Source organism: Vombatus ursinus, unplaced genomic scaffold, assembly GCF_900497805.2.
Source record: "Vombatus ursinus unplaced genomic scaffold, bare-nosed wombat genome assembly UNPS02014893.1, whole genome shotgun sequence".
Taxonomy (NCBI): Eukaryota; Metazoa; Chordata; class Mammalia; order Diprotodontia; family Vombatidae; genus Vombatus; species Vombatus ursinus.
Window position 1 is genome coordinate 6207148 of NW_020954671.1, and position 18290 is coordinate 6225437.

The window sequence follows — 18290 nt, forward strand, 5'->3', positions numbered from 1 at the left end:
ATTTCAGAGTAATTTTTTCTCCCAAAGGTAATTTTCTCCAAAAACATCTCAGTTCTTTACTTTTCTGTCTCCTATTGTTACTGAACCTTTTGTCTTATCTTGCTCAGACTATGTGCCCAGTTTTCTTATCACATTACATAATAAAGCATCATTCTTCTGCCAAAGTCAAAACTATGGGGACATTTTTGACTTACTTCTGTCACTCAGCAAATTGGTATCAAAATCATCTCCTTAATTTGCCTTTTCCTATTTTTGTAATCACAGATTTAGTTTCATACTTAGCCTCTGTTACAATCCCTTTCTGGACTTTGTCCAATATTATCTGATATTAATCCATTAATTTTTAAAGGTGTTGCCCGAATTGATTTTCTTCTTTAAACAGAAAAGTTAGGGACAGTTAGGTGGTGCAGTGGATAGGGCACTGGCCCTGGAGTCAGGAGGATCTGAGTTCAAGTGTGACCTCAGACACATAACTTTTACTAGCTGTGTGACTTTGGGCATGTCACTTACCCCCAATTGCTTTGCCAAAAAAAAAAATGTTGTATTGAGGCCTTTTGTTATTTCTGCCAGTCATTTCTTTGATATATTACTCCTGTTCAAAGAAAAGAGGTTACACAAAACAAACTGACCCAGAAACCTATTACTGTACATGACATTTGGTCCCCTCCTCCCAGTAGAGAGGTAGGTTTCACCTTCTGTCTTTTGGGACCAATAAATTAAGAATAAATAACAAATAAACATCATTTGCCCCATGAATTTAACACTGGTTTTTATTGTAAAAATGTTAACCATTAACAAAATAATTGAACACATGAAATAAGAAAGCAGCTAGATGTTTTATAATTTTTCTTTTAAAAAAATACTCATCAGCTTGTATACTTATATCATTTCATATAGGTCATTCCATATTTTCTTCTATGTTTCATATTCGTTATTTTATAGCTTCATGATATTCAATTATATCAATATACCATGATTTATTCAGCCATTCTTTAATTAGATTGTTAACATATTATGTTTTTTTCTTTTGTGATTGCAAATAATATCAGCTTTTAAAGACAGAACATTTATTTCCTTTTTATGAAATTTTTAGGATGAAGTCTCAACATTGTATCAAAAGGTATTATCAGTTTTGTGATACTAATTGTATCTTGACATACCATTCTCCAAAATGTTCAGAACAGTCTACAATCCCAGCAATAATTTGTTAGAATACCTGTTTTCACTGTAGCCCTTCCAGTATCAGCATACATACATGTATGCACATATACACACACACACATATTTTTGCATTCTGGTAGATATAAGATTGTCTTGATTTGCATATCTTATTAGGTAATTTGAGTCTCTTTTGTGTGATTTGTGTTTCTTCAGAAAAATGTTTGTGTTCCTTTAACATGCTTAATACACAGCTAATGCTTACTTAAATGCTTATTAGACTGTATGGAAGTGTGTATTTTTGGGTTGATATATGAATTTTTAATAGATTCTTGATGTTATGTTTGCTCCAAATATTTTACCTTTCTACATTCAAAACCACTGATTTTATTTTCAGTAAATTAAAAAATGGATTTTTATTGATATCTTCTGCTTTTATATCTACATTTTCCCTTAAGTACCACTGACTTATTTCTCTCCGTCTGCTTCATGCAAACCCATACTCAGCACTCTGACCATATTTAGTCAGTTTAGACTTCCCCCATTAATTCTACTCCCACTTTTTTTCGCATTTATTTGTTTTATTTTTAATTTATGGAATAAAACAAGCATTTCTATAACACAGTATAATTAAAAAGATGATTGCATATGAAACTGTACATCTATTATATACAACTTGTTGTTCCTTTTAAATATATAATAGTTATCATGTAAATTTCTTTTTTTCTTCTTCCTCCCAAAATGGCTACCACTGGACACAAATATGTATATGTATGTAAAATTATTCTACACATACTTCTATTTATCACTTCTTTCTCTCGATACAGATAGCATCTTTCTTCATATGTCCTTTATAGTTAATTTGGATATTGATAAGTCAAAATGACTTAATTGCTCAAAGTTGTTATTAAAACAATTTATTGTTGTAACAACCACTCTCACTTTTTATCTGACAACCAGCACCTCTTTAGGAGTACCCTCCTGGACCAATTTACCTAATTCCCATTTGTCACTCACAAACTTTCTGAGATCTCATTTTAAGAAGTCTTCTTTGACAATTCAAAGTGGCCTGAATGATTCAATCAATCAACCAATCAATCAAAACACATTAAGTGCTTCTCTAACACTCTTCTAGGTATTTCACCAAGAGAAATACAAAGGTGTAGTCATTTCCTAGAGCTTTTCATTTGAGACAGAAAGCAGTAGCTTGGAGACTCACAATGAAAATTTAGTTACTGATCTTAGAATTCAGATAAAATGTGTATTTGTGTGTGTGTGTGTGTGTGTGTGTGTGTGTGTGTATCACTTGTACCTTATGTATAAGAAGTTGCCTTATGCAATAAACACTAGTGACTCTCCGTTATAAAATCCTGTTTGGCATTTAAAGCCCTTCCTAACCTGGACTCTCCCCTACTTTTCCAGTCTTCTTATAACTTCCTCCCCTTCATGTACTCCACAATCCAGTGACATTGACTTCCTTACTGTTCCTCCTACACAACAGAAATTCCATTCCCTGAATGAATATTTTCATTGGTTGTCCCCCATGCCTGGACATGTCTCTCCCTCCTCACTTCCACCTCCTGACTTCCCTCACTTTCTTCAAGTCTCAGCTAAAATCCTACCTTCTTTTTGAGCCATTTCCTAGTTTCCCTTAATGTTAGTGTTTTCCCTTTGAGATTATCTCTAATCTATTATCTCTAACTTGACACTGAATATCAGTGTCAAAAAAAAAAAATCAATGTCATAGGGTTGCACTTGAGGACCTAGAGGACCACATGTGGCCTTGAGGCCACAAGTTCCTTATTCCTGGTCTAGAATTTCCCTTTCATTTCCCATCAAACCTTACCAGTCTCATAGCCCATTGTTCAAGGGGGTTGCCCCACATAAGACAATAACTATAGAAAATAGTGGAAAGAGTATCCAACTTGGAGCCAAGAGTTGAGTTTTAGTCACAGCTCAACCATATGTCAGTTGTGTCCTTTTACCTCTGTGGGCCTTAATAAAATGAGAAGTTTAGATGATCCCCTAAGGTCTCTGTGCTGTCCTATTCTCTTAAATTAATTTAGTAGGTACTAAAGGTTTGATGTAATATATCCTCATCCCAGGTAACCTTTATTTCAACAGGCTTTATGGCTCAATACCTTCATCGAAATGATTAATTACAATATTCAGTTTCAGAAATTATGGAAGGATCATGGGCCAGATAATTTGAAGTAAGTGGACCTGTCAGTGTTCTTGCTGCCAGGCCATTATATGTCTCCTGATGGTGTTGCCCAAATCCTTTCATGGTACCCTTTCCTGTGATTCTTCCCAATCACAGAAACCAGATCTTCCAGGAAATTGGTACTCTTTCCCCTTGGGATATAAAAGCCAGAAAGGAGATCCTGATAGTTACTACCCAGCCACATCCCCTTATGGGTCCTTATGTGCCCTTGAGACAGTTAACTCTACACATAATAATTGAATTTAATTCAATATTTATTGAGCACATATGCAAGTCACATTGTTAAGGGTTTTATGGCACTTTGAACCACAACCACATAGTCATGCAAATATTTCTCCCTTTTTTATAGGTGAAGAAACTGAACAGGTAAGTGATTTGCCCAGGGTCACAGAACAATGGTGTGACATGGTCAGCCCTGTGTCTTAGGAATGTCAATATAACTTTGAAATTGTCCTTACTAATTATTATCCATGATCTCTCTTTATTTTATTTTTAATTCATGGAACAAGGATTTTCACAACATAGTACAATAAAAAAGATGATTGTACATGAAACTGCAAATCTACTATGCACAACTTGTTATTCCTTTCAAATATACAATAAAATTATTGTGTAAATTTTTTTTCCTTCCTCTCTCCCTCCCTGCCCCCGCCCCGGCTACCATTAGACACCAATAGGTATATATACCTATATATATATATATAAACACCTATATATACATACACACATATACATATACCCATACATATATGTACATATACCTATATACACATATATACCTATACACATATATACATATATACCTATATACACACACACACATATACATATATATGTGTGTGTATATATATGTATATATATGTGTGTGTATGTGTATATATATATAATTATTCAATACATACTTATGTATTGAATATACTTGAGTGTTAGAGAAGCACTTAATGTGTTTTGATTGATTGGTTGATTGATTGAATTACTCAGACAACTTTGAATTGTCAAAGAAGACTTCTTAAAATGAGATCTCAGAAAGTTTGTGAGTGACAAATGGGAATTAGGTAAGTATAGGTAATATATATATGTGTATATATAAGTATATATATGTACATATGTGTATATATAATATATACATATATGTGTGTGTGTATATATATGTATATATATGTGTGTGTGTATATATATAATTATTCAATACATACTTTTATTTACAAGTTCTTTCTCTGGCTGCAGATAACATCTTTCTTCATATGTTTCTTCATATTAAGTATAAAATTAATTTGGGCATTTATAATAGACAAAATAACTTACTCAAAGTCATTGTTAAAACAATATTGCTGGGGCAGCTAGGTGGCGCAGTGGATAGAACACTGGCCCTGAAGTCAGGAGGACCTGAGTTCAAATCCGACCTCAGACACATAACACTTACTAGCTGTGTGACTCTGGGCAAGTCACTTAACCCCAATTGCCTCACACACGCACACACAAAAACAATATTGCTGTTACTATATACATTGTTCTCTTGGTTCTGCTCATTTTGCACATTATTTCATGCAAATCTTTCCATGTTTTTCTCAAGACTTCTTTTTAAAAAATATTTATTTTTAACATCCTTTTGTTTTTAAATTTTAATTTCTACATTCTCTTTCTTCTTCCCACCCCCATTCACCCACTGAGAAGGCAAACAATATGATATCAATTATACATGTGAAATCATGTAAAACATATTTTAATATTAGCCATATCACCAAAAAAAAAGCAAACTAAAAAGTGAGAAAATTATATTTCAATTTACACTCAGAGTTTATCAGTTCTCTCTCTGGAGGTGGAGAGCATTTCTTCACCATGAGTCCTTTGGAATTGTCTTAGATTACCGTATTGATCAGAGTAGCCAAATCTTTCACAGTTGCTCATCATTACAACATTGCTGTTACCGTACATAATTATCTTCCGGTTCTTCGCACTTCACTTTGCACCAGTTCATATAGGTCTTGCCACGTTTCTTCTGAAACCACCCCCCCTTGTCATTTCTTATAGTACAGTAGTACTCCATCCTAAACATATGCCACAACTTGTTCAGCCATTCTCCAACTGCTGGATATCCCTTCAATTTCCAATTCTTTGCCACCACAAAAAGAGCTGCTATAAATATTTTTGTACATGTGGGTCCTTTTCCTTTGATATCTTTGGAGCATAATTGTTTTCCAGAATGGTTGGACCAGTTCATTACTTCTTCAAACAGTTTATTAATGTACCTATTTTCTCTCATCCCCTCCAGGATTTGTCATTTCTGATCAGTGTGAAGTGGTACTTCAGAGTTGTTTTAATTTCGCTTTCTCTAATCAATAGTAATTTAGAATAGGGCTTCTTAAACTTTTTTCACTGGTGACCATTTAGACAGTTTTGTTGGCATTGTGTGACCCGAGAGCATGCACAGTGCAAAATACACACACTTTGTGTTCAGAACCAAGGCTGCAGTGAAGTCATGTGATGCAACATAGGCAAGCATTGCCAGAAGCACCACGGATTTATTACATGTTTGATTTTGAATTAATTTTCACTCACATGTTCAGAAACATTTTACTGTTGCCAAATTTTTTGTGACCCTATATTGGGTTGCAACCTACACTTTCAGAAGCACTGATTTACAACATATTTTCATATGATTGTAGATAGCTTTGACTTCTGAAAACTCATATTCTTTCATATCCTTTGATCATTTAGCAATTGCAGAATGGTTCTTATTTTTATAAATTTAATTCAGTTCCCTATATATTTGAGAAATGGGGCCTTTATCATACAAACTTGCTGTAAATTTTTTATGTTATTTCATTGCCTATGGTACCTTTTAGCAAAATGTAGTTTCCCTGATTATCTCTTTCAGTTAGGTCTAATTTTGCCTTTGCTTTGTATGAGATCATGATTCTATTCCTGCTTCTTAACTTCAGCTAAAGCATAATAGACTCTGCTCCAGCCCTTCACTTCAACTCAGTTATGTGTTTTTCTGTCCCAAATGTGTCTCTTGTATACAACATATTGTTGGATTCTGGTTTTCATTTCATTCTGCTGTCCATTTCCATTCTATGGGTTAGCTCATCTCATTCACATTCAGTGATGATCACTAACTGGGCGTTTCCCTGCACCACATTTCCCTCTGTTTATTCTTTTCTCTCTTTTTAATACTGTCTCTCTTCAAAAGTCTATCTTTCTTCTGATAAGTGTCTCTCCCAATCTGCCCTTCCCTTTATGATCCCTTCCACTCATATCACTTATCCCCTTCCCCTCCTATCTCCCTACTGGGTAGGATAGATTTCTCTGTGTGTGTGTGTGTGTGTGTGTGTGTGTGTATTCTTCCTTTTTGAACCAATTCAATTCGTATGACAGTGAGGTTCAGGCATTGCCCACTACCTTCCCCATTTTTGCCCTTCACTATAAAAACTCTTTCTTGTGTGCTTCCTTTATGTGGGAAAATTTGCCTGTTCTACTTCTGTCCCTCTTCTCCCAGTACATCCCTATTTCTTACCTCTTTATTCTTTTTTTTAGAGATCTTCCCAACATAATTGACTCATGCCCATGCCCTCTGTCTATGCAAACTCCTTTTAACTGCCCTAATCAAATGATAAAGTTCTTAGGAGTTACATGTATCATCTTTCCATATAGGAATGTAAACAATTTAACTCCATCGAGTCCCATATGATTACTCTTTCAAGTTTAATTTTTTTTATGCTTCTCTTGAGTCTTATTGAATGTCAGATTTTCTATTCAGCTCTGGTCTTTTCATCAGGAATGTTGTAAAGTCCTCTCTTTCATTAAATGTCATTTTTTTTTACCCTGAAGGAGTATACTCAGTTTTGCTAGGTAGATTATTCTTGGTTGTAATCCTAGCTCCTTTAACCTCTGGAATATCATTTCCCAAACCCTCTATGTCTTTAACATGGAAGCTGCTAAATTTTGTGTGATCCTGATAGTAGCTTCACAATATGTGAATTATTTCTGCTGTCTGCTTGCAATATTTTCTCCTTGACCTAGGAGCTCTGGAATTTGGTTATAATATTCCTGGGAGTTTTCATTTTTGGCTTTCATTCAGGAGGTGATTGGTGCATTCTTTTAATTTTTATTTTACCTTATGATCTAAGAAATTGGGGTAATTTTCCCTGATAATGTCTTGAAATATGATGTCTAGGCTCTTTCTTTGATCATGGCTTTCAGGTAATCCAATAATTCTTAAATTATCCTTAATCTATTTTCCAGGTCAGTTGTTTTTTTTTTTCCTATGAGATATTTCACATTTTCTTCTATTTTTTCATCCTTTTGACTTTGCTTTATTGTATCTTAAAGTCTCATGGAGTCATTAATTTCCACTTGCCCAATTTGAATTTTTAAAGAATTATTTTCTTTGTGAGCTTTTGTACCTCTTTTTTTTTTTCCATTTTAAGGAGCTCTTTTTTTCCCCAGGGAATTTTTGTGTCTCCTTTTCCATTTGAATTATTCTGCTTTTAAAGGAATTTTTTTTTCTGGTGAATGTTTGTGCCTCTTTTACCATTAGGCCAATTCTGTTTTTATAAGGTATTATTTTCTTCAGTATCTTTTGTGCCTCTTTTTACCAGCCTATTAATTCTCTTTTCATAATTGCCTTGCATCACTCTCATTTTTTCCCCAGTTTTTCCTCTACTGCTCTTACCTCTTTCTTTAGCTCTTCCAAGAATTCTTGCTGGCCTTGGGTTCAGTTAGCATTTTTCTTTGAGGCTCTGCCTGTAGCTGTTTTCACATAGTTGTTCTTCTAAGGTTTATGTCTTGTTCTTCTCTGCCATCATAGTAGCTTTATATGGTCAAATTCTTTGTTGTTGTTGTTGTTGTTATTGCTATTTGCTCATTTTCCCAGCCTATTTCTTCACTTTGAACTTTATGTTCAAGTTGGGCTTTGATCTGAATGGGGGTGGTAGGCCCTGTCCCAAACTTCAGACTTTTTTGTGCTGCTGTTTTCAGAGCTAGTTCTAGGGGGTTTGCAAGTTTTTGGTGCTTCCAAGGTGATAGTATGCTGGGAGAGGTGTAATCACTGCTCTTCTGGTTTGTGCTCTGGTCTTTACCCAGGGAGGGACCCTGTTCTTCTGCAGCCATGAAGTACTAGTGTTTGTCTTGGCCCTGGAATTGTGACCATGGCCCTTTCTCTTTGGTGACCAATCACAAGTACTTTGGAACCATGATACAAAATTCCTTATAAACAGTAGAGTTGGTAGTCTGCACCTGCTACACTCAGTACTTGCAAAGGGTCCCCTGTAATCTTTTTCTGACCAGTTGTCCCATCTCTTTGCCTTCTAGGCTGAGAGCCCCTGAAGCTGCTGTTGCCATTACTACCTCCAAGGCTCACCGCTGGTGCTCCTGCCATGCTCTTGGGCCTGTGCCCACCCTGTTGCTACACAGCTTTCCTGCAGACTCCTAAGTTGTCTTAGGCTAGAAAATGTCTCTCTCTGACCTTTTTTTTTGGCTCAGCTAAAAATTTGATTTGAGATGTTATTTTAAAGTTACTTGGAGGGGAATGCTGGGAGAGTTCAGCTGCATCCCAACCTACATTCTGCCATTTTGGCTCTGCCCTAACCATGATATCTTAATGACAAACATGGTAGCTTTTTCTAGTCCTTATCCTTCTTAACTTTACTGCAACATTTGATACTGTTGACCATCCTCTCCTTCCATATGTTCTCTCCTTACTCAGTTTTCATTACATGGCTTTCTCCTACCTGTCTGGTTACTTCTTTTGGGTCTCCTTTCCTAGATTATTATTCATATCCTAGTGCCTTTTTATGAAGATTTCTATTCTGTATCACTTTTCTCTTTACTCTCTCTCACTGATTTCATAAGTTTCCGTGTGTTCAACAATCATTTCTCTACATAAAATTCCCAGATGTACATATACAGCCCCAATCTCTCTCCTAAACTCTGGTCACACATTTCCAAATGCCTACTAGACACTTTCTCCTGGTTGTTCCATATCACACTTAACATATCCAACACAGAATGCCCTTCCCTCAAAACTTTACCTCCTTCTTAATTGTCCTATTTTTTGTGGAAGCCACTACCATTCATCTAGTCATTCATGTTTTCAACTTTAGTCATCCTCAACTTTTCTGTTTCCCTCATCCCTCATATTCAATCAGTTGCTAAATCTTGTCAATTTATCTCCAAATATATTTTATATTTATATACCTTTCCCTACTTGTTATTTTTGTTGTTTAGTTGTTTCAGTTGTGTCCAACACTTTCATGACCGTATTTGGGGTTTTCTTGCCAAAGTTACTGGTTTGCCATTTCCTTCTCCTGATCATTTTACAGATGAGGAACCTGAGGCAAACAGGGTTATGTGACTTACCCAGGGTCACACTGCTAGTAAGTGTCTGAGGTTTGTTTTCAATTCAGGCCTTTCTGACTCCAGGCCCCAACTCTATCCACCGTGTTACCTAGCTGCCCCTTTCCTTACTTATACCTTACTTATACTTATACTTACTTACTTATACATTGCCTAGAGCCCTGTACTATTACAATATCTTCATAGTTGATCTCTCTACCTCCAATCTCTTCCCTCTCGAATCCACTTGCTCTTTGTTAATTTAAAAACATTTATTAAGTATTTACTATGCCATAACAGTTGAGTTTATTTTGGATTACATCGACTTTGAGAAGCCTATGAGATGGTACTATGCAGTTGGAAATGAAGGACTGGATTTCAGAAGAGGGACAGAGGCTGAATATGTAGATATGGGAGTTATATGAATAGAAAAGAGCTGAAAACATGAGAACTTTTGAGTTCACCAAGAAAGCAAAGAGATAGAAGGCCCAGGGTAGAGTCCCTGGATAATGGTAGTATAACAGAGTAATGTCACAAAAACCCAAGGGGGAGAGTTTCCAGGAGAGGTTTGTTAACAGTGTCAGGCTCTATGGATAGGGCAAGAAGAATTAGCATTGAGAAGAGGCTATTGGCTTTGTCAATAAAGAGATAATGGGTGATTTTGGAGAGGGAAGTTTCAGTCCAGTGATGGGTATGGAAATCAGATTGCAAGGGATGATGATGAAGAGGAAGTGAGAAAGCAGAACAATAAACCTCATTTGCTGAGATATAATAATGAAGATATCATATAGTAAGGTATCACCTATTAAAGAACATTACTTATACATTTGGTAGTGTTATTGTAGTTCATGGGGAAGGGGAAAGGCTTAGAACTTGAAGTTAACTGGGAGCCACTGGAATATACTGAGTGTAGTGGGAACTGGGGATACGGACCATAGAGTATGTGAAACAGGTATAATATACAACAAGACTAGAAAAGTAGGAAGGGGTCAGGCTGTGAAGAACCTTAAGTGTCCAAGAGAAGAGTTTATGTTAGATCCTGAAGGTAATAGGGAGCCACTGAAGTTTAATAGGGAAAAGGGTATGGACATGGGCAAACCTACTCTTTATGTAGTAGAGAAAGAAATGAGATTTGGCAACCAACTGAATGTAAGGGGTGAGTGAGGAGTTATTCATGACAGCAAGACTTTGAACCTGGATGACTGGAAGGATGATAGTGCCCTCAACAGGGACACAGGGATGCTAACAAAGAGGAGCAGTTTTGGTTGAAAGAGTATCAAGAACATCCATCTCAGGAGCACTGCTCTGTCACTTGTGTTGAGAGGAAGAAGTATAAATCAGAAGAAGCAGCCAGAGACCTAAAATTTAAACTCAGGCTCCCTTAGATAAGTATGTGTAGACAGCACAGGGGGATATAATCAAAGTCTCTGGTTGTGCAAGAAAACAAAGTATGTGTCTTGCTAAAAATGTCCTGAATGGAGAATTGGCAGTATTCCTTCTCCATTGGACACTGAATTCTTCATTGGGTGGCCCCCATAGAGAGGGCACTATCATCCTTCCAGTCATCCAAGTGAAAAACCTTGCTGTCATGCTTAACTCCTCACTCACTCATCCCATACATTCAGTTGGTTGCCAAATCTCATTTCTTTCTCCATAACATAAAGCATAGGTTTACTCACGTCCATGCCCCTCTTCACACCACACTCATTAAACTTCAGTGGCTCCCTATTACCTTCAGGATCTAACATAAACTCTTCTATTTGACATTCAAGGCTCTTCACAGCCTGACCCCCTTCTTACTTTTCTAGTCTTCTTGTATATTGTACCCCCTCCACACACTCTATGGTCCAACCATACTGGCCATTCTAATGTTGCTGACATGTGATGCCCCATTTTCTCTCTCCATTACTTTGTACTGGGTGTCCTTCATAGCTCAAACATTTTTCCTCCTCATCTTTACCTCCAGTGCTTAGCACAGCACCTCGTACGCTATTACTAAATGCTTGTTGAAAGATCAGTTGTTTGGTGGGAACTGCATGAGTTCAAGAAGTTAAGAGGTTCTTATTGCCTAGCTGGAGGTAACCTCTGAAGCAACTTCTCAGAGGAGACCATCACCAGGAGAGGGCAATTGTTCAGAGAGTGCAGAGCTGCAGAGAAACCATCCGGAGAGTGCAGTTGTTCAGAGTGCAGAGTTGCAGAGAAATTGAAACACCATTTCAGGAGTTCCACAAAGTGTTTTATGTCTTAATGTTTAAAGTGTCAGCCTCTTAGGGAAAGTATAGGAATTATGGGTTACTGCTTTGTGTTCTAAGTTTTTGTTGATGAGTGCTTATGTGTCTTTTGTGTTTTAAGCATTTCTTTTGGGGTGAAGGAAATTGCTTTCCTATGCCTGATTTGTACTTCGTACTTCTTTTTTGGGAAAGCCCTAGACATGAGCCAAACCTAAGTTTTAAAAGATTTTTCCTAGGGTTTCAGGGTGACAGTGTAAAAAGCCAGAGACATGTCATCCTTCTTCCAGGATTGAACCCAGTCTGTAGAAGCCCAGAACTAGGGCTCCTCTGTAGGAGAGGTCACCCCCTGCCCCAGTGTGTCCACAGGTCTTTTGCATTATAGCAGTTTAATGACAGAAGAACAAACAGGCTGAAATAAAGATATAGGGCTACAAGTGATGTCATAATAGGTTCATAGATTTAGAAATATAAGGGGCATCAGATGTCATTTAGTTCAAACCCCTCATTTTACTGATGCAGAATGAAGTCTAGAGAGGTCAATTGATTTGCCCAATGTCATATTGATAGTAAATAGCAGAACTAGTATTCAAATCCAGGCTTTCTGATGACAAATCTAATGTTCTTTTCCCTGAATCAGGTCTTCCTGGGAAGAGTGAGGGTAGCAGGTGTCAGGGAATGGAAAGCAGAAATCAAGCTAGCATGGAATAATGGTCAGACACAAAGTGTAGGGCAAGAGACTTGGATCTAGCTCACTGGGCACAGAGGAGCTAATGTGGATTTCTTGGAGGAAGGTTAATTAAAAAATCAACAGGACCAAGTGATCACCTTGTTAGGGCTTTAGGGTGAGAAGGAAAATGGGGACTGATCATTGTCTGTACTCAATGTCTCTGTGACATTGTAGGTGACCTTGTTCCACTTCTGCTTGGTGCTAATTTGTCCACCACACACCTGGTCCATGCTGAAGATCAGGTAGGGGTGAAGAAGCTGGCACACTTGAAGGAGAGGTGGGGATCATCTTTGGTAGGGTCTCAAAGCAGAGGTTCAGTGTCAGGAAGACTAATTTTGGAGTCAGAGGACCCGAGTTTGAATCTTTATTTTATCTTTGACTCTGGGTGAGTCATTGAGTTTCTCTGGGACCTTAGTTTTCTCATCTATAAAATGAGGTTGGACTAGATGAATCGAAGTTCTCACCTAACTCTAAATCTACAATCCCACTATTCTCTTGTCTATTGTGTCTGTATGTTGGGCCAGGACAGGAAGGAAGGGTGTATTCTCAAGAAGGGCTCTTTGCAGTGGCTGGGTGTATCCTGTACCACCGGGCAGAGAAAAAGGCTCATTAAGTCACTGCCTTGTCTCCAGAAGAACCAACCTTCCCTGCTTTCCATGGATCACAAAAAAAGAAAGAAAGGGAAAAAGAAAAACAAAACAGTCCCAACAACAAAAAAACCGCACTGGAGAGAACACACCTCTTTGAGGAAATAGCCAGAGACAGTTCCTATCCTTACAACAGCCCTATTTAAGAAAGCCAGATGTAATTACCTGCTGCAGGAAACGCACACAAACAGGATGTGCCAGGGCTGAACCAGAGGATGATACATCCCTATAATGATTAGGAAAAAAAAAAACCCTCCTTGCCAGCCCCGCTGCCAGACTGGAGGCTAGTGGCTCCCGGGCGAGAAGAGAAATGTGCCAGCAGTCCCAAGGAAGGGGGCGTTCCCCGGAGCACTGCAAATCCTTGCAGTACAGCTTCCAGGCTCTCTCGCTCCTCCTCCTTTTTTCCCCTTTGCTCTCTTCCTCCCCTACGCTCTCTTGGCCTGTGTCACATATGCCTCAGGTGTTTGGTTGGTCTCAGCCTCTTGTTTTTCTTCACCGGAGACTGTAGGCAATTTGGATTTCCCACCTACCACAGCTGGAGCCGCAGCTGCTAGGGGAGGAGAGGTGCCCCAGGAGAGCGCGCTCTCCACCTCCCCCCCCCCCCCCCCCCCTTATTCCCCGCAGCCTGGCGCCCGAGCCGCAGGGGTCAGGGCTGCTGCAGCCGCAGCACCCTGCCCCCAGGAGGCTCCGGAAAGCGCAGGAGGCTGCGAAGGGACTCTCGCAACTTGGAGCTGTAGGTGGAAGTCTCACGCCAAGGGCTGCGGCTGCTTCCTGGTTTGAAGAGCGAGGAGGGAGGGAGAGCGCCAGACGGAGGAGGCGGGGGCAGGAGGAAAAGGAGGGGGAGGCAGAGGGAGGAAGAAATGCATCGTGCCCGAGTCTAAACCGGACGGGCAGCTCCGGCTCTAGAACGCTCTCGGGGCTCTGCGGGAAAAGCATTTCCCCACCTGGGGAAGAGGAGGAGGAACCGGGGCTGGGGGGAAAGCTTCGAGGCAGTGCCGCCGCCCTCTCTGGTGTTGCCCGTCTCCTGCGCCCAGGCGGGACGTCTTCGCTGCTATAGCTGGCGGAGGGGCTCCGCCGACTCGGCTCCCCTCCTTTCCGTCTTGGGAGGGAGGGGAGGTGAAGGGAAACGTCCTGGGGAAGGAGAAGAATGACCCGGCACGGGCCCACGGGGAACCGGCGCTGTTCTTCTCCGGAACTACTGCTGCCCCGGCGACTGCCGCTCCTGCTCCACTGAGCCCAGACGTGCCCTTTCCCCGGCTCTCCCCGACTCCTGAGCCAGCGCGGGCCCCCCGGGGCTGGGGTGGCGGCATGTCCGGGACCATGAAGTTCAATGGCTATGTGCGGGTGAGGATCGGTGAGGCTGTGGGGCTGCAGCCCACCCGCTGGTCCTTGCGACACTCCCTTTTCAAGAAAGGCTACCAGCTGCTGGATCCCTACCTGACCGTGAGCGTGGACCAGGTGCGAGTCGGCCAAACGAGCACCAAGCAGAAGACCAATAAGCCCACCTACAACGAGGAGTTCTGTACCAATGTCACAGACGGCGGCCACATGGAGCTGGCCGTCTTCCACGAAACCCCCCTGGGCTATGACCACTTCGTGGCCAATTGTACTTTGCATTTCCAAGAACTGCTGCGCACTGCGGGCGCCTCCGACACCTTTGAGGGTTGGGTAAGTAGCCCTCACCCCCCCTTACCCGCTCCCGCGGCGAGTCCCTTACCCAGCCCCTTCTCCTACCCTCCTTGTCTTTGACTCTGTGGACACTCGATCCAAACTTGGATTCCCCGCCTCAGGTGACCATGGCACCGGTGACACAAACTGGTGGGTTTGTGCCAGTGCAGCTCTGTTGATGTGTAAAGCTCACTTGGGCATCCACTGTTGAAAAAGCAGACTGGGCTAGCGGAAAGTGGCTTCTGAGAAGCTGTTAGGAGACTATTCTTCGCTGGTGGACAAAGGGCCTCATTTCCTCTTTAAGCACAGAGTAGCACCCTGGATAGATGAGAATAAATGACACTTCATAGCGATTTCTTTGAGCTCATGGTAAGACACTCCATAAGGCATTGTTCCTAGTATTTATGAATACATGTTGGCGTACCTGTGCAGACATGCATATGTTTAGACATGCACGTGCATTACATATAATGGCCACACACAGTACACTAGATTCGAGATAGCATCTTGCCTGTATATGCAGGAACACTTAAGTCTGCACACTTGTAAACTGTTCTTATTGAGCAGTTTTCTAAGTAGGTGGAATTAACAAGTGTTTTCTTGTAGTTTCAGGTTGGTCCTAACTAGAATGCAGTGAGATTTAAGGTGTTATATCTGTTATTGCTGCCTTGGGCATGAGGATTCATTGGGAGCAGGAATGCAGTTTGGACAGTCCAAAAGAAATTAGTATTATTGGTATTTGTAGCGTTCACAGCTTTCCAATTTCTGTGTTTTTCACATGAGTTACATTCTCTGTTATTATTTATTACAATAATACAAAGTGGTTAGGCAAAGTTAGCTGTGTAAAGAAATTAAATGGTTTAGGTTATGTAGCGAAAAATTCTTTAAAACTGGGGAGCTACCCCCAGTACTGAACTTGGTCACGAGTCCAGAAAATAATAGTAAGGGAGATGTAGTGCCATAGTCTTTTGGATCTTACTGTTTCCTTAATATTAGACACACATTTTGAGTTTGTTTTTTTTCCCTAAGAGTTACTTTAAATTATCTATTTCCTTGGTTCCATTCCCTTTTCTGATCAATGTAATATATTTTTCTTTCTTTAAAAAAAGACTTACTTACTTTAAACATTCTTTTAAAGTTTTGAGTTCCAGATTCTTTCCTTCTAATATTATATTAATTATACATGTGAACAGTTCTGTATTATCCATATCATAAAACAAAGCAAAATTTTTTAAAAGGGAACTAATTAGTATTGAAGTCACATCCTTAGCTCAGACTGATAATAGTAAAGGTCCAGTTGATAGAATGGAAATTGCACTGGATTTGGGAGTCAGAAGACCTGAATTCTGTTTGATCATACATAATCATGTATGGCCATAACCAAATCATTTAAAAGCCTCAGTTTCCTTATCTATAAAATAGGGACAATAATGGCTCTACACCAAGTGCTTTGCAAAATAAACTGTTATATGAGGTGAGATGCTATTTTTATTGATGTCAGCGTGGAATTGATGTTTACCATATGTCTTTTAGAAATTACCTCACTGAAATCAGTGACAGCTGATAAACCACTCTATTTAAAAAGCAAAATTGCTGCTTACTTACCATAATTTTTATCTGTTCTAAAATAAAGCCTGATACAGAGTAGACATTTAATAAATACTTATTGAAGGGAATCATCATCAGTTAATGATCATTGAATTGGGACTATAGGCTTGGTGGCATGAGATACATTTTTTTGTGGTGAAAGGTTCGGTGAGAGTAAGAGTTGTAGGCTGACCGTATCAAGATGAAAGGGAAGAATGCACTGGAAAAGAGCAAATGTTAGTAGGCTAGGATAAGCTGGGAGAGGCTTCAAAGCCCATGGTTTGTCTGTGCTAGAATTAAAGATAGAAATGTAAAAGTGTCTGGAAATTTTAAAACATGGAAAAAATTTAAAGGGGAAAATGATTTCCTGAAATAGGCAGTAAATTCTAGCAAAATTTGAAATATTCAAAGGAACTTTAAAAAATTCATTCTGTTTGTTAGTCTGTCACTTTGTTAGATTAGGGAAATATTGTCTAAAATTTGATTATTTCATGAAATGACCACATTTAAATTATATATAAGTATGCATAAGATGTATATATGATATATAGCATATGTTATATATTATGTGTTATAATAAGCATTATATAAAATTACATATATAAGAATAGCTTATTTATTACAGCAATTACAAATTTACTAGTTGGACTTATTGAAAAATATTTTCTACTTTCGTTACAAGTTACAAGGCATCTAGATGTACTTTAAGAAATTTGTCATTTCAGTTTTTTGCCAGGCTACCTGAAGCAAACAAAAGTTAAGAACAGAAGAAATGATCAGTTACAGTAAAACAAAGGCTTTCTGGGGCTAGTGTTCCTCATAGTGTTGATCAGTGACTGGAAAGCACTCTTTTTCAGAAAAAAAAAGGCCAAAAAAAGTCAAAACTAATTAAATAGAATTTATGACACATTCTCATTTTCTCAATTATGATCAGCAGTTTCTCCTTCTGCAACTTCATTTCTCAGTCTTTTGTGAACTTCTGAAAACTGAAGTCTTGCCCAGATAGAGACAAGCTTTCTTTGTCCTTTTTTTAAAAATTTCTTTTTGAGAGTGTAGTTTCAAACATTGATCATTTTCTTTCCCAAGCTGTAAGCAGTGGAGGGAGTCAGAGTTTATGCACCACAAAAACATTGCCACCATGTTGTACATGTGTTGCCTTGTGATCCCATGTGTCTCCTTGTGATTTTTGGTCCTGCCAGGACCAAATATCTGAACCCAAGTGCCTTTAGAAAAATCAAATCCTAGGAGTGAGTGCCGCTCCTTGTTTTATAACCCAATCAAATTCAGGAGCAGTGCTGTCATCACTCGTATTTCTGTTGCCTTTGAATCTTGGGTTCATGAGATGGACCCATAATATAAATTACCTGATGAAAGGTTTTTTTTTTTGCATTCTTATAAGTGGAAATACAGATTGAGTCTCACAAATATGTAGTAGATTGATAGGATATTGGGTAGGAAGTCCGTAAGAAAACCGTACTCTTAGATGTCAGTAAGGCTTTGAATGCTCGTGGAGTTGTAATGAATGACTTTTCTTAGTGGACAGGACTTGTAATGATCTGATATTGTAGATAATTTCCCATAAATATTCCATAAAGGCGCATGATTTTAAGAAAGCATTTTGAGATATTGAGAGTATAGTAGTTAAATAAGCATGTTCTTAACTATTTTAATCATCATACAGAAAAAAATTTAAAAACTGATTATGGGGGGGG

General features: G+C 38.9%; 1 protein-coding gene across 1 annotated transcript in view; it reads left to right on the forward strand.

Annotated features, from left to right (window-relative positions):
* The first annotated feature begins 14529 nt into the window (after positions 1 to 14529).
* PRKCH (protein kinase C eta) overlaps positions 14530 to 18290 on the forward strand; it is a 221872-nt gene continuing 218111 nt past the window's right edge. Inside the window, exon 1 of the mRNA XM_027842860.1 lies at positions 14530 to 15064. Coding sequence (XP_027698661.1) covers positions 14632 to 15064 — 433 coding nt within the window. The 5' untranslated portion in view covers positions 14530 to 14631. The remainder of the gene's footprint in view (positions 15065 to 18290) is intronic.